Consider the following 15,156-nt stretch of genomic DNA (forward strand, 5'->3'; position numbering starts at 1 on the left):
ACTGCTTTAGGAACTTTCCCCAGTGTCCTCCTTACTTGCTGCAAGTAATGAAATCCCCTTGTTAAATCTACTTTGGTTGTTATCATTGGACTGTCACCTTCCAAGCTAACAAATCCACCTGTTGTGTAGGTAACAAATCTAGCATTTATTTTTTTTATTTTTTATTTTTTTTGGATTGCAAAAATTTATTAAAATTGGAGCATTGTTTTAATCTTCTTGTGCCATGAGACTCCATCAGGCAGTCTACAAAGACCATTGGGAGGCTGAGGATCACTTGAGCCCAGAAGTTTGAGGCTGTAGTAAGCTTCAGAGGCCACTGCACTCCAGCTTGGGTGAGGCAAGACCCTTTCAAGCAGTAAGCTGCATGCTTGCTTGTCGTGGTCATTAAAAACCCTAGTTTAGGATAACAGGTCTGCCTGCATTTCTTCAAGCATGAATTCTGAGTAAATCTAGCATTTATTAAGCGTCATTGACTATGAGTCAAGAACCTTGCTAAGTCCTCTGTATCACAGTTCCATTCAAAAAAAAAAAAAAAAAAAAAGAAGAACCTTGCTAAGGCTCCTGAAAGACAAAGATAAAAAAGGTATTGTCCTCTTTCCTCAAAGAGCTTACATTCTAGCAGAGGAGAAAGCACACACAATCTACTAGTCATTACACACAGGAAGATGTGTGTATAATGAGATTAGGACAGTGGGCTCTCAGGGCAGGCAGACCCAAGTGTGAATACAGCTCTGCCACTTCATTACTGTGAATAAATTCCTTATATTTCTTCATTGAAAAAGTAAAGATAAAGCCGGGCGCGGTGGTTCATGCTTGTAATCCCAGCACTTTGGGAGGCCAAGGCGGGCAGATCACCAGGTCAGGAGATGAAGACCATCCTGGCTAATATGGTGAAACCCAGTCTCTACTAAAAATACAAAAAATTAGCCAGGCATGGTGGCACGTGCCTGTAGTCCCAGCTACTCGGGAGGCTGAGACAGGAGAATCACTTGAACCCAGGAAGTGGAGGTTGCAGTGAGCCGAGATCATGCCACTGCACTCCAGCCTGGGTAACAGAGCGAGACTCTGTCTCAAAAATAAAAAATTTAAAAAAAAAGCAAAAGAGTAAAGATAATAGTACCCGCTGTACAGGGCAGTCATGAAAAATGAATGAAATCATTAACACTCAGCACAATCCCCAGCACATAGTAAACTCCAGTATAACTTAGAAATCAAGAAGGTTGGCTCAGAAATCAGAATATCATAGTTCCAAGCCTAACTCTGCTACTTGCCAGCTATATCACTTTAGTTGCTGAATCTCTCTGTGCCTCAATTTCATCATGTATCAAATGAAGATGACAATAGTAGGGATGTTGTGTAGAAAAAGTTAGCACACATATACATATACATATAAATATTAAGCAAGACGTAGTAAAACACGAAGAAAGCCAGATAGCATGTTTCCCTGATGTCCCTCATGCTCTTTGCCAACTTGTTCCCTGCAGTGGTCTTCAGAGATGCAACTACAAAACTCCTAGGGATTATTGGAGCACAGTTTGGACACTGCTGATCAAATAAAGGAGCTTGGTCTGGTCAGTTGTGTGTGACAGAAGTTAGATTCAAGAGACTCAACAGAATTAAATGATTTATGGTAAATAGAACTGAACAGGACCTCCAAATTCCAACTTGGATAATTTTTTGCCTGAGTTAAATGGGAGTCTTGTCTCTGGGGTCTTGACTGACAATCTATCAATGTTATAGGTTCAGAAAGGAGGTATGCAGAAAGGATACTGGATAAAATCTCTTGGTTTACTGGTGGAGCTTTGGATCACAAATCTCAAGAGAATCCATTTAGTGAATGGGGCAAGACCCCATGTAAAACAGGATGTCCTTCTGCTTAGCGTTCCTTTCCCCCTGGGTACCATGCAATCCCAGCTATATAAAACAGAAGCAAGTAGCAAGAGGAAGACCTAAGGATCTAAAGACAAACTCTAAAGAGAGAGAATTTAAGGAAAAAACCAAAAAGTGTAAACTCAAATGTTAACAGCGATAGGTTCTTGGGCTCCCAATGCAATGGAATAGAAATTGACATGAGGCCAAAAAAGTTTTCCCAGGCAAGGCTTCATTAGAGCTTACACCAAGGCATAAGAGGGAGAGAATTCCCTGACTGACTCTCCAAAGAACAGAGTCAGTTGGGCTTTTTTATTAGGCAAAGCGTGGGAATTGTCATCAGGGATAGGGTATGCAGGTCAGCATTATTGGTTGCAATGCTTATCTTGAGTAATGGGCCACCTGGTGGATTGGCCTGAGGCAACAAGGCTATAAATAATTTGTTTAGTATTCCTTCCCAAGGGAGGGCACTCCACAACCTTGCTTATCTCCTAAGGCCAGTTCCTGGAATTCTTTAAGTAAAAGGACTATTAGCATTGTGATAGTGGTATGGATTTTGTGATCAGTGGGAATGCATGAAAGAATACTCTAAGTGAGGGTGAGCTGAAACCGTGTCCTGTTCCTACTCTGTCTGACAAAGACCATGTCATATGGACACAAAAAAACTTCTGTCCTTTAGGACAGTGGCCAGAGATGTGGTTGCCTGAGAAGGTTTTACTGCCCACTGCACAGACAAAACCAGTTCACTGAGACCATGGTATTGCAGTAAAGAAAGAGTTTATTATGCAAGACTGGCCATATGGGAGATGGAGTTATTATTCAAATCAGTCACCCCAAAGGCTTGGAGGTTAGAGTTTTTCAAGGATAGTTTGGTGGACAGGTGATTAGGGAATGGGTGCAGCTGAATGGTTAGGGTTGAAATCATAGAGGTATGGAAAACAGTCCCCTTGCACTGAGTCCACCTCTAGATGGGGGAGAGGTTTAGGGGGGTGGGCATAGGACCAACTGAGTCATGAATCATGAATCCAGATGGAGTCAGTCTGAAAAATATCTTGAAAGACCAATCTTAGGTTTTACAATAGTGATGTTTTCTATGGGAGCAATTGGGGAAGTCACAAATCTTGTGACCTCTGGCCACATGACTCCTGGGCAATTAGGGATTATAGAAACTACATTTACAGTTTAGCAAAATTCAGTCCCCTCTCATAATCTTAATCTTGTGGCCTTTCATTAGTTTCACAAGGGCAATTTTTGGGCCCTGAGCAAGGGGGGGTTAGTTTTAGGAAAGGGCTATTATCATCCTTGCTTTCAAGTTAAACTAGAAACTAAATTCCTCCCATAGTTAGCTTGGCCTTCACCCAGGAATGAGCACCCCCAGCCTGTGAGGCTAGAAGCAAGATGGGGTGAAGCCATGTTAGATTTCTCTCACTGTCATAATCTTTGCAAAGGCAGTTTCAGAGGCTCTGTTGTCCTGGACCCAAACCCACATTGGCCCTCTGTCCTCTTCCTTGTGATGAAATGAGAGGAGAAGACATCAAGTTCCCCTCAGGGTTTGGAAGTCAACAATAAACTAAAGAAGGAAAGGAATGAGACACGTTTTATTTTCCACTGCAACAAATGTGTATTAAATGCTTACAATGTAAAACAGTTGTGATGGTGCGCACCAATAATCGCAACTACTTAGGAGGCTAAGGCAGGAGGTTTATTTGAGTCCAAGAGTTTGAGGTGAGCCCTGGGCAACACAGCGAGACACTCCCAACCCTGCTTCTCAAAAAATTTAAAAAATAAAATAGCCATGTGTGGTGATGCACACCTGTAGTCTCAGCTACTTGGGAGGCTGGGGCAGGAAGATTGCTTGAGCCCAGATGTTCAAGGCTTCAGTAAGCTATGACGGCACCACTGTACTCCATCCAAGGTGACAGGCTGAGACCCAATCTCTAAGAAAAAATAAGAAAACAAAATAAAATTGGCCAGGGAGGTGGCTCACATTTGTAATACCAGCACTTTGGGAGCCTGAGGCAGGAGGATCACTTGAGCTCAGGAGTTTGAGACCAGCCTGGGCAATGTGCCAAAACCTCATCTCTACAAACAATACAAAAATTAGGTGGGCATGCTAGTGCCTGTCTGTGGTCCCAGCTACCCAGGAGACTGAAGTGGGAGGATTGCTTGAGCCCAGGGGGCCGAGGCTACAGTGAACTGTGTCCGTGCCACTGCACTCCAGTCTGGGTGACAGAGTGAGACCCTTTCTCAAAGTAAATACAAAAATAAATAAAAATAAAATAATGATAGAAATAAATGCTTACAATGTGCCAAGCACAGTGCTATGCTGAGGAGGCAGTGGTGACCAAAACACACACACACACACACACACACACACACACACACATACACGGTCCTTGCTTTCACAAAGCCTGCAGTTCAGAAAACTAAAACCAATGAAAGAATTACCCAACTAACTGTGAATTTACTACAGGGATAAGTGCTATGGACGAGAAGTCCATGGTACTGTCAAAGTATTTCACAGGAGACCCTGGCCTGGTCAGGAAGGGTGGGAGATGTTCCCTGAAGAAGTAATGAATGAGCTGCTTGGAAAGGAGGAGTTAAAAAGATAAAAGGAAATTGCTGGGAAGGGGAGGGAGTGGTCCAGGCAGAGAAATGAAAAGGCTTGGCAGCATCCAGGGAAGGAAAAGAAGGCCAGTGCAGGTACAGAGCACAGGAGCACACAGGACAATGCAGGGCTGCAGGAAGAAGTCAGACCATGCTGAGGGTTAGGGTTCACATTAAGGACTTTGATCTTTCCATCGGAAAACCAGCAGGCAGATGACATATTAGGACTTGCATTTCAAAAGAGTACTCCAGCTGAGGTATGGAGAATGGATTAGAGAGTGGTAAGAGTATGTTCATGAAGACAGGTTAACAGGTTATTTTGGCTTCTAGTTTAATGTGACAGTTTAAACACAGGTATTTATCTCCACTTCTTCCAGAAATTCTAATAAAATAACAGAGAAGAAACTTTTAGAAAGACAAAAATTAACAAGAATAAAGAGAATAGGGTAAGAGGAACAGCAATAAAACTTTGCAAGCAGGAAGTAAGTGGATAGGTGATCATTTCTTCTATGGATCCAAGAGAGCTGAATCCTACATTAACAGTGGGAAGAGCTAAGAAGCAATCTTACATGCACCAAAGAAGTCCTCAAAGGCTTAGGAGACGTTAGTATCTTCTATTTGTGGAGGGGAGTGAAAACAGGAGAAGTGGTTGAACATCAATTTTCAAAGCACTTTCCTTCCAATACCTGGAAACCTGTCTCTCCCCAACTCCAACAGAAGATTGAAGGTTTATTCTCAGTGCATTTGCAAACAAGGATTCTATTTAATATATGTAAAAGAAGGGCATTATGTGAACGATGAAACTCACACCCTCTAAATATTACACCCAGGCTTAAAATCTCTAAGGAGAAGAATCTTTCTGAGAAATTTGATCAGCACAGTAGGATAGGGAAAGGCGACAGGAAGAATGAGGGATTGCCCTAAGAAACAACCCAGGCAAATCACTCCACACATTGTAGCCCAGTCAACAAGCCCTTCCTATCTTTGTAGAGCTTCTAATTAGCTTGTCAGTGTGCCTACTTTTTACTTTTTTTTTTTTTTTTGAGACAAACTTTCGCTCTTGTTGCCCATTCTGGAATGCAATGGCGCAGTCTCGGCTCACTGCAACCTCCACCTCCTGGGTTCAAGCAATTCTCCTGCCTCAGCCTCCTGAGTAGCTGGGATTACAGGCATGGCCACCACGTCCAGCTAATTTTTGTATTTTTAGTAGACACGGGGTTTCACCGTTTTGGTCAGGCTGGTCTCGGACTCCTGACCTCAGGTGATCCACCTGCTTTGGCCTCCCAAAGTGCTGGATTACAGGCGTGAGCCACCGTGCCTGGCCGCCCACTTTTGTGTGTGTGTAAATGGCAAAAGGTCCCAAGATTTAGGAGGAAAGCCTTTTATACAAAACATAACTTTGAAGAAACAGATTATGCAACAGAGGGAAACTTTAAAACACTACTAGTAATGTATTCCAGGAAATAAAATATTGCAGCATGGAAGAATTCAAGAATGCCATAATTAAGATATAGCCAGAAAACAAAAGAGAGCTCTTAGAAATTAAATTTATAATAGAAGAAATGAAAAGTTCAATTCAATGTTTGACAGATACGCCCAGGAAAATCTTCCAGAAAGTAGAACCAAACAAAATAAAATGAAAAATGAAGCCTGGGCGCGGTGGCTCACGCCTGTAAACCTTGCACTTTGGTAGGCCGAAATGGGCAGATCACCAGAGGTCGGGAGTTTGAGACCAGCCTGACCAACATGGAGAAACTCCGTCTCTACTAAAAATAACAAAATTAGCCCTGCGTGGTGGCACATGCCTGTAATCCCAGCTACTCAGGAGGCTGACGCAGGAGAATCACTTGAACCCAGGAGGCGGAGGTTGCAGTGAGCAGAGATCGTGCCATTGCACTCCAGCCTGGGCAAGAAGAGCAAAAAAACTCCGACACACACACACACACACACACACACACACACACACACACACACGCCAGGCGCGGTGGCTCACGCCTGTAATCCTAGCACTTTGGGAGGCCGAGGCGGGCAGATCACGAAGTCTGAAGATTGAGACCATCCTGGCTAATACGGTGAAACCCCGTCTCTACTAAAAATACAAAAAATTAGCTGGGCGAGGTGGCGGGCTCCTGTAGTCCCAGCTACTCCGGAGGCTGAGGCAGGAGAATGGAGTGAACCCGGGAGGCGGAGCTTGCAGTGAGCGGAGATCCCGCCTCCTGCCACTGTACTCCAGCCTGGGCGACAGAGCGAGACTCCGTCTCAAAAAAACAAACAAAAAAAGAAAACAAAAATGAAAAAATAATCTGAGAAAATTAGAGGAACAGTCTAGGATGTCTAGTATGTTAAAGGACATGAGTTTCTTTGCTGGATTGCAAAGTTACAACAGGTGTTCCACACAAAATATGACAATGAAACATGCCCAGACACATCACTGTACAATTAAGAAAAATGAGAAGGTGGGGCACAGAGAGGAACATCCTGAAGACTTCAAGAGAGTAAAAAACAAGTTACACACAAAAGATTAACAAATCAAAAGGGCACTAAGTGTCTGGAGATTGGGAATGAACACAGGGTTCACCACACAAAGTGCCCCAGCTGTAAGATCTGAACCTCACTAATTCGCCTTTCTCACCACAACCTCCACTTCTGTTTTTCACCTTCTTTGTAATATTTTAATTCATTAATCTCATCTTGAACTTACTTGCCTTTAGCTTTTCTTTATTCCTGCCCAGAAAAGCACATCCAGAGATTCAAAGGCAACAATAAAAAGCAGGGCTTAAGAGTGTGGGCTCTGCATTATCCAAAGCGAACTTGTCACAGAGAAAACTTCAAAATTAGGGTTCAGCCTGAGTGGCCATGTGGGTTCTCAGCTTCATGCAGGAAGGAATTCAAGAATAATCTGACAGAATAAAGTGAAAGCAAGTTTGTCAAGAAAGTAAAGGAATAAAGAGTGGCTACTTCATAGGCAGAGCAATGGCATGGACTGCAAGACTGAGTATATTTATAGTTATTCCTTGATCATATACTAAACAACGGGTGGATTATTCATGAGTTTTCCAGGAAAAAGGTGGGGAATTCCTGGAACGGAGTGTCCTCCCTTGTTAGACCATGTAGGGTAACTTCTCTAAGTGGGCATGGCACAGGCAAACTGTCAAGGTGCTGGTGGGAGTGTCTTTTAGCATGTTAATCCATTATAATTAGCATATAATCAGCAGTGAGGATGACCAGAGGTCGCTTTGGTCACCATCTTGGTTTTAGCAGGTTTCAGTCCTCTTCTTTACCTATCCTGTTTTATCAGCCAGGTCTTTATGATCTTATCCTGTGAAATCAGTCCTGCCAACCTCCTATTTCTTTCCTCCTATTTCTTTCCACAGGAAAGAAATAAAATACTGTGTGTTCTCACTTATTAGTTGGAGCTAACATTGTGTACAGATGAACACAAAGAAGGGAACAATAGATACTGGGTACTACTTGAGGGTGGAGGGTGAAAGGAGAGTACGGTTAAAAAAACTACCTATTGGGTACTATGCTTATCACGTGGGTAAGGAAATAATCTGATCCCCAAACCCCCAAGACACTCAATTTACCTATATAACAAACCTGCACATGTACCTCTGAACCTAAATTAAAGTTTAAAACAACAACAACAACAACAACAAAAACTCAAAGAAAAGTATGGGCTCTGGTGTCAAATTACCAGGGTTAGAACCATGAATTAAGTGTGACCTTAGAAAGTCACTTATACTTTCTAAGCCTTGGTTATTTCATCTGTAAATTAAAGGTGATGATAACAGTCCCAATTTAGGATCAAATGAGATATTGCAATGCTGGACACATTAAAAGTGTCTCCATGGGACTAGCCCAAACTGAGCCTACTCTGTTGATAACAAAATGTCGTGTTACCTTTTAGATATAACAGAGCCAAAAACTGCAAGTCATGTAGCCCAGTCATGTGCAATAGAAAAAGCTTGGACCTCTAACAACACCCAAAACCAATGAATCCTTTCCTTGGATCCAAGACTGGGACATGACTGGAACCTGAACTTGGAACTCTTTCAAAAGTGATGGGTCCATTTGCCTGGAAGATCAGGCCTAAAATCGTCCTCTACTTACCTTTTTCTAAATAGTCAAATTTAAAGTCCTCCAATCAGCCTGCCAAGACACATTCCTAAATTCTTCCCTTGGCTTTCCAAGCCCATAAGTTTACCCCAGACCCTAAATCAGGGAAACAGATTTGAATGCACTCCTAACTCCTTGCTGACCAGTTGTGCAAATAAAGACTTTTTTTCCTCAAAAGCTTGTGCCACATAGTATTGGCTTCTGTGCATGCATTGGATAGAGAGCTCATTTGCTTGATAACAAAAACAAGCTATTAATACCTATTATTTCTATTATTATCCATACCCCTAGCTCCCACCATGTTAAATATTCCTATAACTTTCATTTCTGCCTTAAAATTCTCTTTATCCAATAAGTTTTCGCTTAGAAGCTATCTGCCACAGGTATCTTCCTTTAATATCACAACCATCTATCCAGCCACCCAAATCAGAAACCTGGAAGTTATCCTTGATTCTGTTTGTTTACTTCCTATGTCCAAATCATAAAATTCTTATAATTCTTCTTCCTGAATAGCTCCTTTATTCATCCTCTCCTGCCTCTCCCTTCCTCCATGGCTCCAATTTAGACTCTAGATTTCTACCTCAGCCTCGCAAGTGGTCTCTAACTCTAAAAGTTTCCATATATTTGTCCAGGATTTTTTTTTTTTTTTTTTTGAGATAGGGTCTCTGACATCCAGGCTGGAGTGCAGCGGCACGATCACAGCTCATTGCAGCCTTTGGGCTCATTGACCTCCTGGGCTTAAATGGTTCTCCCGCCTCAGCCTTCCAAGCAGCTGGGATCATAGGCATGTGCCACCCACCCAGCTAATTAAAATAAATTTTATTTGTAGAGGTGGAGTCTCACTATGTTGCCCAGGCTGGTCTTGAGTTTCTGGGCTCAGACAGTCCTTCCGCGGTGGCCTCCCAAAATGTTAGGATTAGAGGCATGAGCCACAGTACCAGGCTTAGATTCCTTTAATCACAAAAGGTGTAAAGGTGATCTCATTTTATATACATGCCAACTAAAGAAAAAAATCAGGCTTTTAAAGACTCAAAGTTAGTTTTATTCGGAGTCTTACTGAGGAATGCAACCCTGGAGAGTCTTTCAAAGAGTTTATGTTATACTGGTCCAAAGCAGCTGTTCTGCCCCCAGTTTCTATATCAACGGATGGAGTTCTGCATGTGCTCAAAAGTTACATTAAACGTGCTCAGAAGTTACACTGGAGCAAAATCTCATCAAAGTTTTGTTTGGAGACTACATCTGGTTATAGATTACAGAGGCATAATCATTAATCCTGTCACACGTTATCTTAAGTACAGGAAGAGGCAAGAGCTAGGATCACTGACTGTATTTTTTTAAAAAATGAAGTGATTCAAGCAACAGATGTGGAAACCTGTGCTCTATCCTACTTATTGTCTTCAGGGCATTCTTCTGGAGGACTGCGTTCAGTCACTGAGTCAGGGGCTTTGTGAAATTTCGCTGGCAACAGAATGAGCAAACATGGTTTCTTTCATTTCCTACTTTGTCTCGCATACATGATTTCCTATGCTCAAACCTGGCAGGAAAGTTTTTTTATTTTTTCAGTCCTTGAGCTATAGTAATCCTTCACTGGGTTTTAAGTCAGTGGGGTTTTTTGACATCAAACTGTTAAACTACAAGTCATGTTTCCTTTAACGTGAAAATTACCTAGTCTGAATAAATTCTGATGTAACTATAACTCGACAAATTATGATATTTTTAACTTACGATGGGTTTATTGCGGGGAGGGGGCAGCCCTATCGTAAGTAGAGGAACTCTATACACGTTTGAAAATATCGCTGGGCTCCAGGGTTAGCCGGTCTCTAACCCATTCTTTACTGGACCTGCCAACTTCGCGCAGGGTTGGTAACCTAGCAACCAAGCAACACGAGCAGTGACTTCCGGTACCCGGACTTGGGTTGTCCAATCAGCTCAGCGGAGCCGCCGCAGAGGCTGATGGGGGGCTGGAGCGAATGAGGCTTCCAGCGTCGGTACCATGGCGACGCGCGGTGGGGCTGGGGTGGCAATGGCGGCTTGGTCCATCTTATACGCCCGGGCCGTGACCACGTTCCTTCTGTTGTTCCTCCTTCGCTTCTTACAGGCCCAGACCTTCTCTTTCCCTTTCCAGCAGCCGGAGAAGTGCGACAACAACCAGTACTTTGATATCTCCGCTCTCTCGTGTGTTCCGTGTGGAGCTAACCAGAGTCAAGATGCCCGAGGTAAGACGGTTTGAGGTGGGCCCTGGCAAAAGTAACACTCCCGCCTTGGTCGGCCCCTAGTCCCTGTAAATGGAGTTTCACCATGTTGATCAGGCTAGTCTCGAACTTCTGACCTCAGGTGATCCACCCGCCTCCGCCTCCCAAAGTGCTGGGATTACAGGCGTGAGCCACCGCGCCTGGCCCGAATACATGTATATTGTTTAGTGACGTAGAAATGTAAAATTTCCAGCAGCAGTTAAATAGTTTAATAGTTTAGTTATACTTGCACTTAAAATGGTAGCAGCACAATATCAGCTGTGTGCCAGTGTAAGACCTTTACGTATAATAACTAATTTTGTACTCATACTAACCCTATGAGGTAGGTACCAATTTCTTTTCTCCATTTTATTGTAGAGGAAGCCAAGGCAGAGAGTTTAGTAACTTGTTCAAAGTCATGCAACCGAGTAGGAGTACTACGATTGGAACTCAAGAAGTGTATTTCTGGATTTGAACCCAGGCAGTACTGGCTCCAGAATCCTGCTGTTAATCACCATACTGCTTCTCAAGATCTGCAGAGTTATTAAAAGTTTCACTATCTTGGAACTTTATTTTTATTTATCAAGGATAAAATTGGCTTTTTTTTTTTTTTTTTTTTTAGGAACTTCATGTGTATGTCTACCAGGATTTCAGATGATCTCTAATAATGGAGGACCTGCTATTATTTGTAAAAAGTGCCCAGAAAACATGGTGCGCATAATTTATTTTAAAATAACTTACCTGTAAAAAGTAGTAAGTTAAATATCTTTATTTTTCAAAATATAATTTAATGTTTAACGTTTCCCCACAGACTTTAAAATTACTATGCTAATTTTATTTTTACTAGAGTAAGTTTTGGGAGATCAGCGAAATTTTATGCAAACTTGGAGAAAACAGAAATGTATTTATTTCTTTTAAAATCTGAAATCCAAAAAACCATAAAGCTGTAAAAATTTAAGTTTTTGTTTTTACTCGTAGAACTCGGTTATGAAGAAAATTAGATGAATAAGGCATATAAAGAGCAGTTTGGGATGTGTGCAATTTGGGATGTGTATATTCTTTTGACTGATGCAAGTGGAGTTGTCTTAGACCTACCATGTCAACAGTTTATATGATTATTGATGTTCATAATGATATCTAAGGTGTAATTATTTCATGAAATACCAATTGCATTAATAGATTAAATAATGTCTGTTTTGTTAGTAATTTCATTGTATCGTAATTTTTGAAAAATTAATAGTTACTATATATAATTCTCAACATAAATATATTTTTCAATCATGTTGGATAATTAAAAGTCTGTGTAACAGTTGTGACATTTACAGTAATGTTTCTTCCCATTGTCATATAAAAAAACATTAATTCTGGGAATTTAGCATGAAGTTATCAATTGTCCCAATTTACAGCTATCTGTATTACTTGTAGGTCTGATTACCATTTTTTATATTACCATTTATTTTATATCTTTATAATAGATTATAATAGATTACCATTTATTTTATATCTTTGCAAATATTGATCCTAGCTGAATTACCCATGATAAAAAGATGCTAATAAAAAGTGATCTCACAGCAGATTTCTTTTTCAGTGACATTGTTTAAGTTATTGTAATTTTTAAATTGTCCTATATAGGCCAGGCACAGTGGCTCACGCCTGTAATCCCAGCAGTTTGGGAGGCTGAGGCTGGTGGATCATGAGCTCAGGAGTTCAAGACCAGCCTGGCCAATATGGTGAAACCCCATCTCTACTAAAAATACAAAAATGAACTGGCTGTGGTGGTGTGTGCCTGTAGTCCCAGCTGCTTGGGAGGCTGAGGCAAGAGAATCACTTGAACTCGGGAGGCAGAGGTTGCAGTGAGCCAAGATTGCACCATTGCACTCCAGCCTGGGTGACAAAGTGAGACTCTGTCTCAAAAAAAAAATAAAATATAAATAAATAAATAAATAAATTGTCCTGTATAAATGTATTGCCAAATATAGGAGTATGTCTTGATAAATTCAGTCTTTTCAACCAAAATTTAAAATAATTTGTGGCATTATTTTTGTTCTTTATAAACTTTGGTTACATCTGTGTTTGTAATTATTGTGTTTTTTGCCCCAGGCTTTTCCTAAACCATATAATATAATAAGCCCAATTTTGAATGCTGTCATACTTTATCAAAAACCTTTACTAGGCCTGGCGCGGTGGCTCACGCCTGTAATCCCGGCACTTTGGGAGGCTGAGGCGGGTGGATCACGAGCTCAAGAGATCAAGACCATCCTGGCAAATGTGGTGAAACCCCATCTCTACTAAAAATACAAAAATTAGCTGGACGTGGTGGCACGTGCCTGTAGTCCCAGCTACTTGGGAGGCTGAGGCAGGAGAATTGTTTGAACCTGGAAGGCAGAGCTTGCAGTGAGCCGAGATTGTGCCACTGCACTCCAGCCTGGCAACAGAATGAAGACTCTGTCTCGAAAAAAAAAACTTTTACTAGTACAAGCCATAAATGGCTAGAAGAAAATATTCTCATTAATCAATTTTAACAACTATGTGTATAATTTATATTTCATAAAATTTACCCAGTTTGAATCATAAATGAATTTTTTTGTTTGTTTGTTTTGAAACAGAGTATTACTGTTGCCCAGGCTGGAGTGCAGTGGCACGATCTCAGCTCACTGCAACCTCCGCCTTTCTGGTTCAAGTCATTCTGGTGCCTCAGCCTCCCAAGTAGGATTATAGGCGTACACCACCACGCCCAGCTAATTTTTGTATTTTTAGTAGAGACGAGGTTTTACCACATTGGCCAGACTGGCCTCAAACTTTGTCCTCAAGTGATCTACCCACCTTGGCCTCCCAAAGTGCTGGAATTACAGATGTGAGCCTCTGTGCCTGGACTAAATTTTTATGTATTTGAATTTTTAAAAATTAGAATAGTGTTTTAGAACAGGTAAGATTAACCTATTAACTGACTGTTGATTCAATCTTCTTGTGTTGTGTTGTGTTTTATATTTGTAAATGGAAAAATGAAATGACAAATAATTATGAAAGAGGCATCCATTTGAATTAAAGATCCTGAAGAAGAGAGAACTATTATCCAGAGTTAATCCTTTAATAGTTTTCAGGACATAGTGATAATATAGAGCTTCATTTTGGAATATAAGCATGAATTATCTCTCCAGGGAATTTTTACGTGGCTCATATATGTATGATTTATTTGAATATTCACTGTAGTTACATACTGTTATGGCATTTTGAACTTACATGATTAAGAAGAAGAAAGTTAATTAAAAAAGAGAAAAGCATTTTTTTTCTTTTAATTTAGAAAGGTGTTACAGAAGATGGCTGGAACTGCATTTCTTGCCCTAGTGGCTTAACTGCTGAAGGAAAATGTCACTGTCCCACTGGCCATATTTTAGGTAAGAATTAGATTCCTTACAAAGAAGTAGTGATAAATCTTCATTCTTGTTTTTGTTTTTGTTTGAAAAGGGCATTAATTTAAATAGTTAAGTGATTACTTAATATTTTTGCAGTGGCTCAAGCAATTCTCCTGCCTCAGCTTCCTGAGTAGCTAGGACTGCACACATAACACCACTGCAGCTGGCTAATTTTTAAATTTTTTGTCGAGACTGGGTCTCGTTATGTTGCCCAGCCTGGTCTTGAACTCCTGGCCTTGAGAGATCTTCCTGCCTCAGCCTCCTAAAGTGCTGGGATTATAGGCATTAGTCACTGTGTCCAGCCCTTAATAGTGTTTATAAAAATTATTTTTGTACAAATTTAGTGATACTTAAGACATCAGCAGGCATTGAGAAGAAAATACAAAGTTTTGTCTGAGATTTTTAAAACTCTTAATATTGTAGGATTAGATGGTTATTTCCTTAACATAACATGACAAAATATGTCTCAACTCAAAAGCCATCTTGATGCTTAATATGGAAAAAGTATAAGCATTCCTATTAATGTCAGGACCTGGAAAAGGATGCAAACTATGCACTTAAGTAAGAGAAAAAAATATTTATCATTGGAAAAGAAAAGGTAGGCTGTTGTTAATCCCAGCACTTTGGAGGGCTAAGGCAGGTATATTGCTTGAGCTCAAGAGTTTGAGACCAGTCTGGGCAACATGGTGAAACCGCATCTCTACAAATAAAAAAAAAAATTATTTGGTTACGGTGGCATGCACCTGTAGTCCCAGCTACTCGAGAGGCAAAGGTGGGAAGATCGCTTGAGCCTGGAAGGTCAAGGCTACAGTGAGCTGAGATGGCGCCACTGCACTCTAGCCTGAGCGATAGGGTAAGACCCTGTCTCGTGAAAACAAAAAAACAAAAAGTAAAATATCATTGTTTACAGATGATTT

General features: G+C 41.0%; 1 protein-coding gene across 8 annotated transcripts in view; it reads left to right on the top strand.

Annotated features, from left to right (window-relative positions):
* Positions 1 to 10,319: 10,319 nt before the first annotated feature.
* TMEM67 (transmembrane protein 67) overlaps positions 10,320 to 15,156 on the top strand; it is a 66,963-nt gene continuing 62,126 nt past the window's right edge. For 6 of the 8 annotated variants that reach the window (XR_010141233.1, XR_008509189.2, XR_008509190.2 and 3 more), the window contains exons 1-3: positions 10,320 to 10,811; positions 11,449 to 11,537; positions 14,128 to 14,221. Coding sequence is in view for 4 of the 8 variants with exons in the window: in XM_002819276.3 (XP_002819322.3) it covers positions 10,589 to 10,811; positions 11,449 to 11,537; positions 14,128 to 14,221 (406 nt within the window). In the remaining 4 variants the exon portion in view is untranslated. The remainder of the gene's footprint in view (positions 10,812 to 11,448; positions 11,538 to 14,127; positions 14,222 to 15,156) is intronic. The other 2 variants (XM_054518670.2, XM_063726724.1) reach the window with 2 other exon arrangements.

Source organism: Pongo abelii, chromosome 7 (genome assembly GCF_028885655.2).
Source record: "Pongo abelii isolate AG06213 chromosome 7, NHGRI_mPonAbe1-v2.0_pri, whole genome shotgun sequence".
In the NCBI taxonomy this organism is placed as follows: domain Eukaryota; kingdom Metazoa; phylum Chordata; class Mammalia; order Primates; family Hominidae; genus Pongo; species Pongo abelii.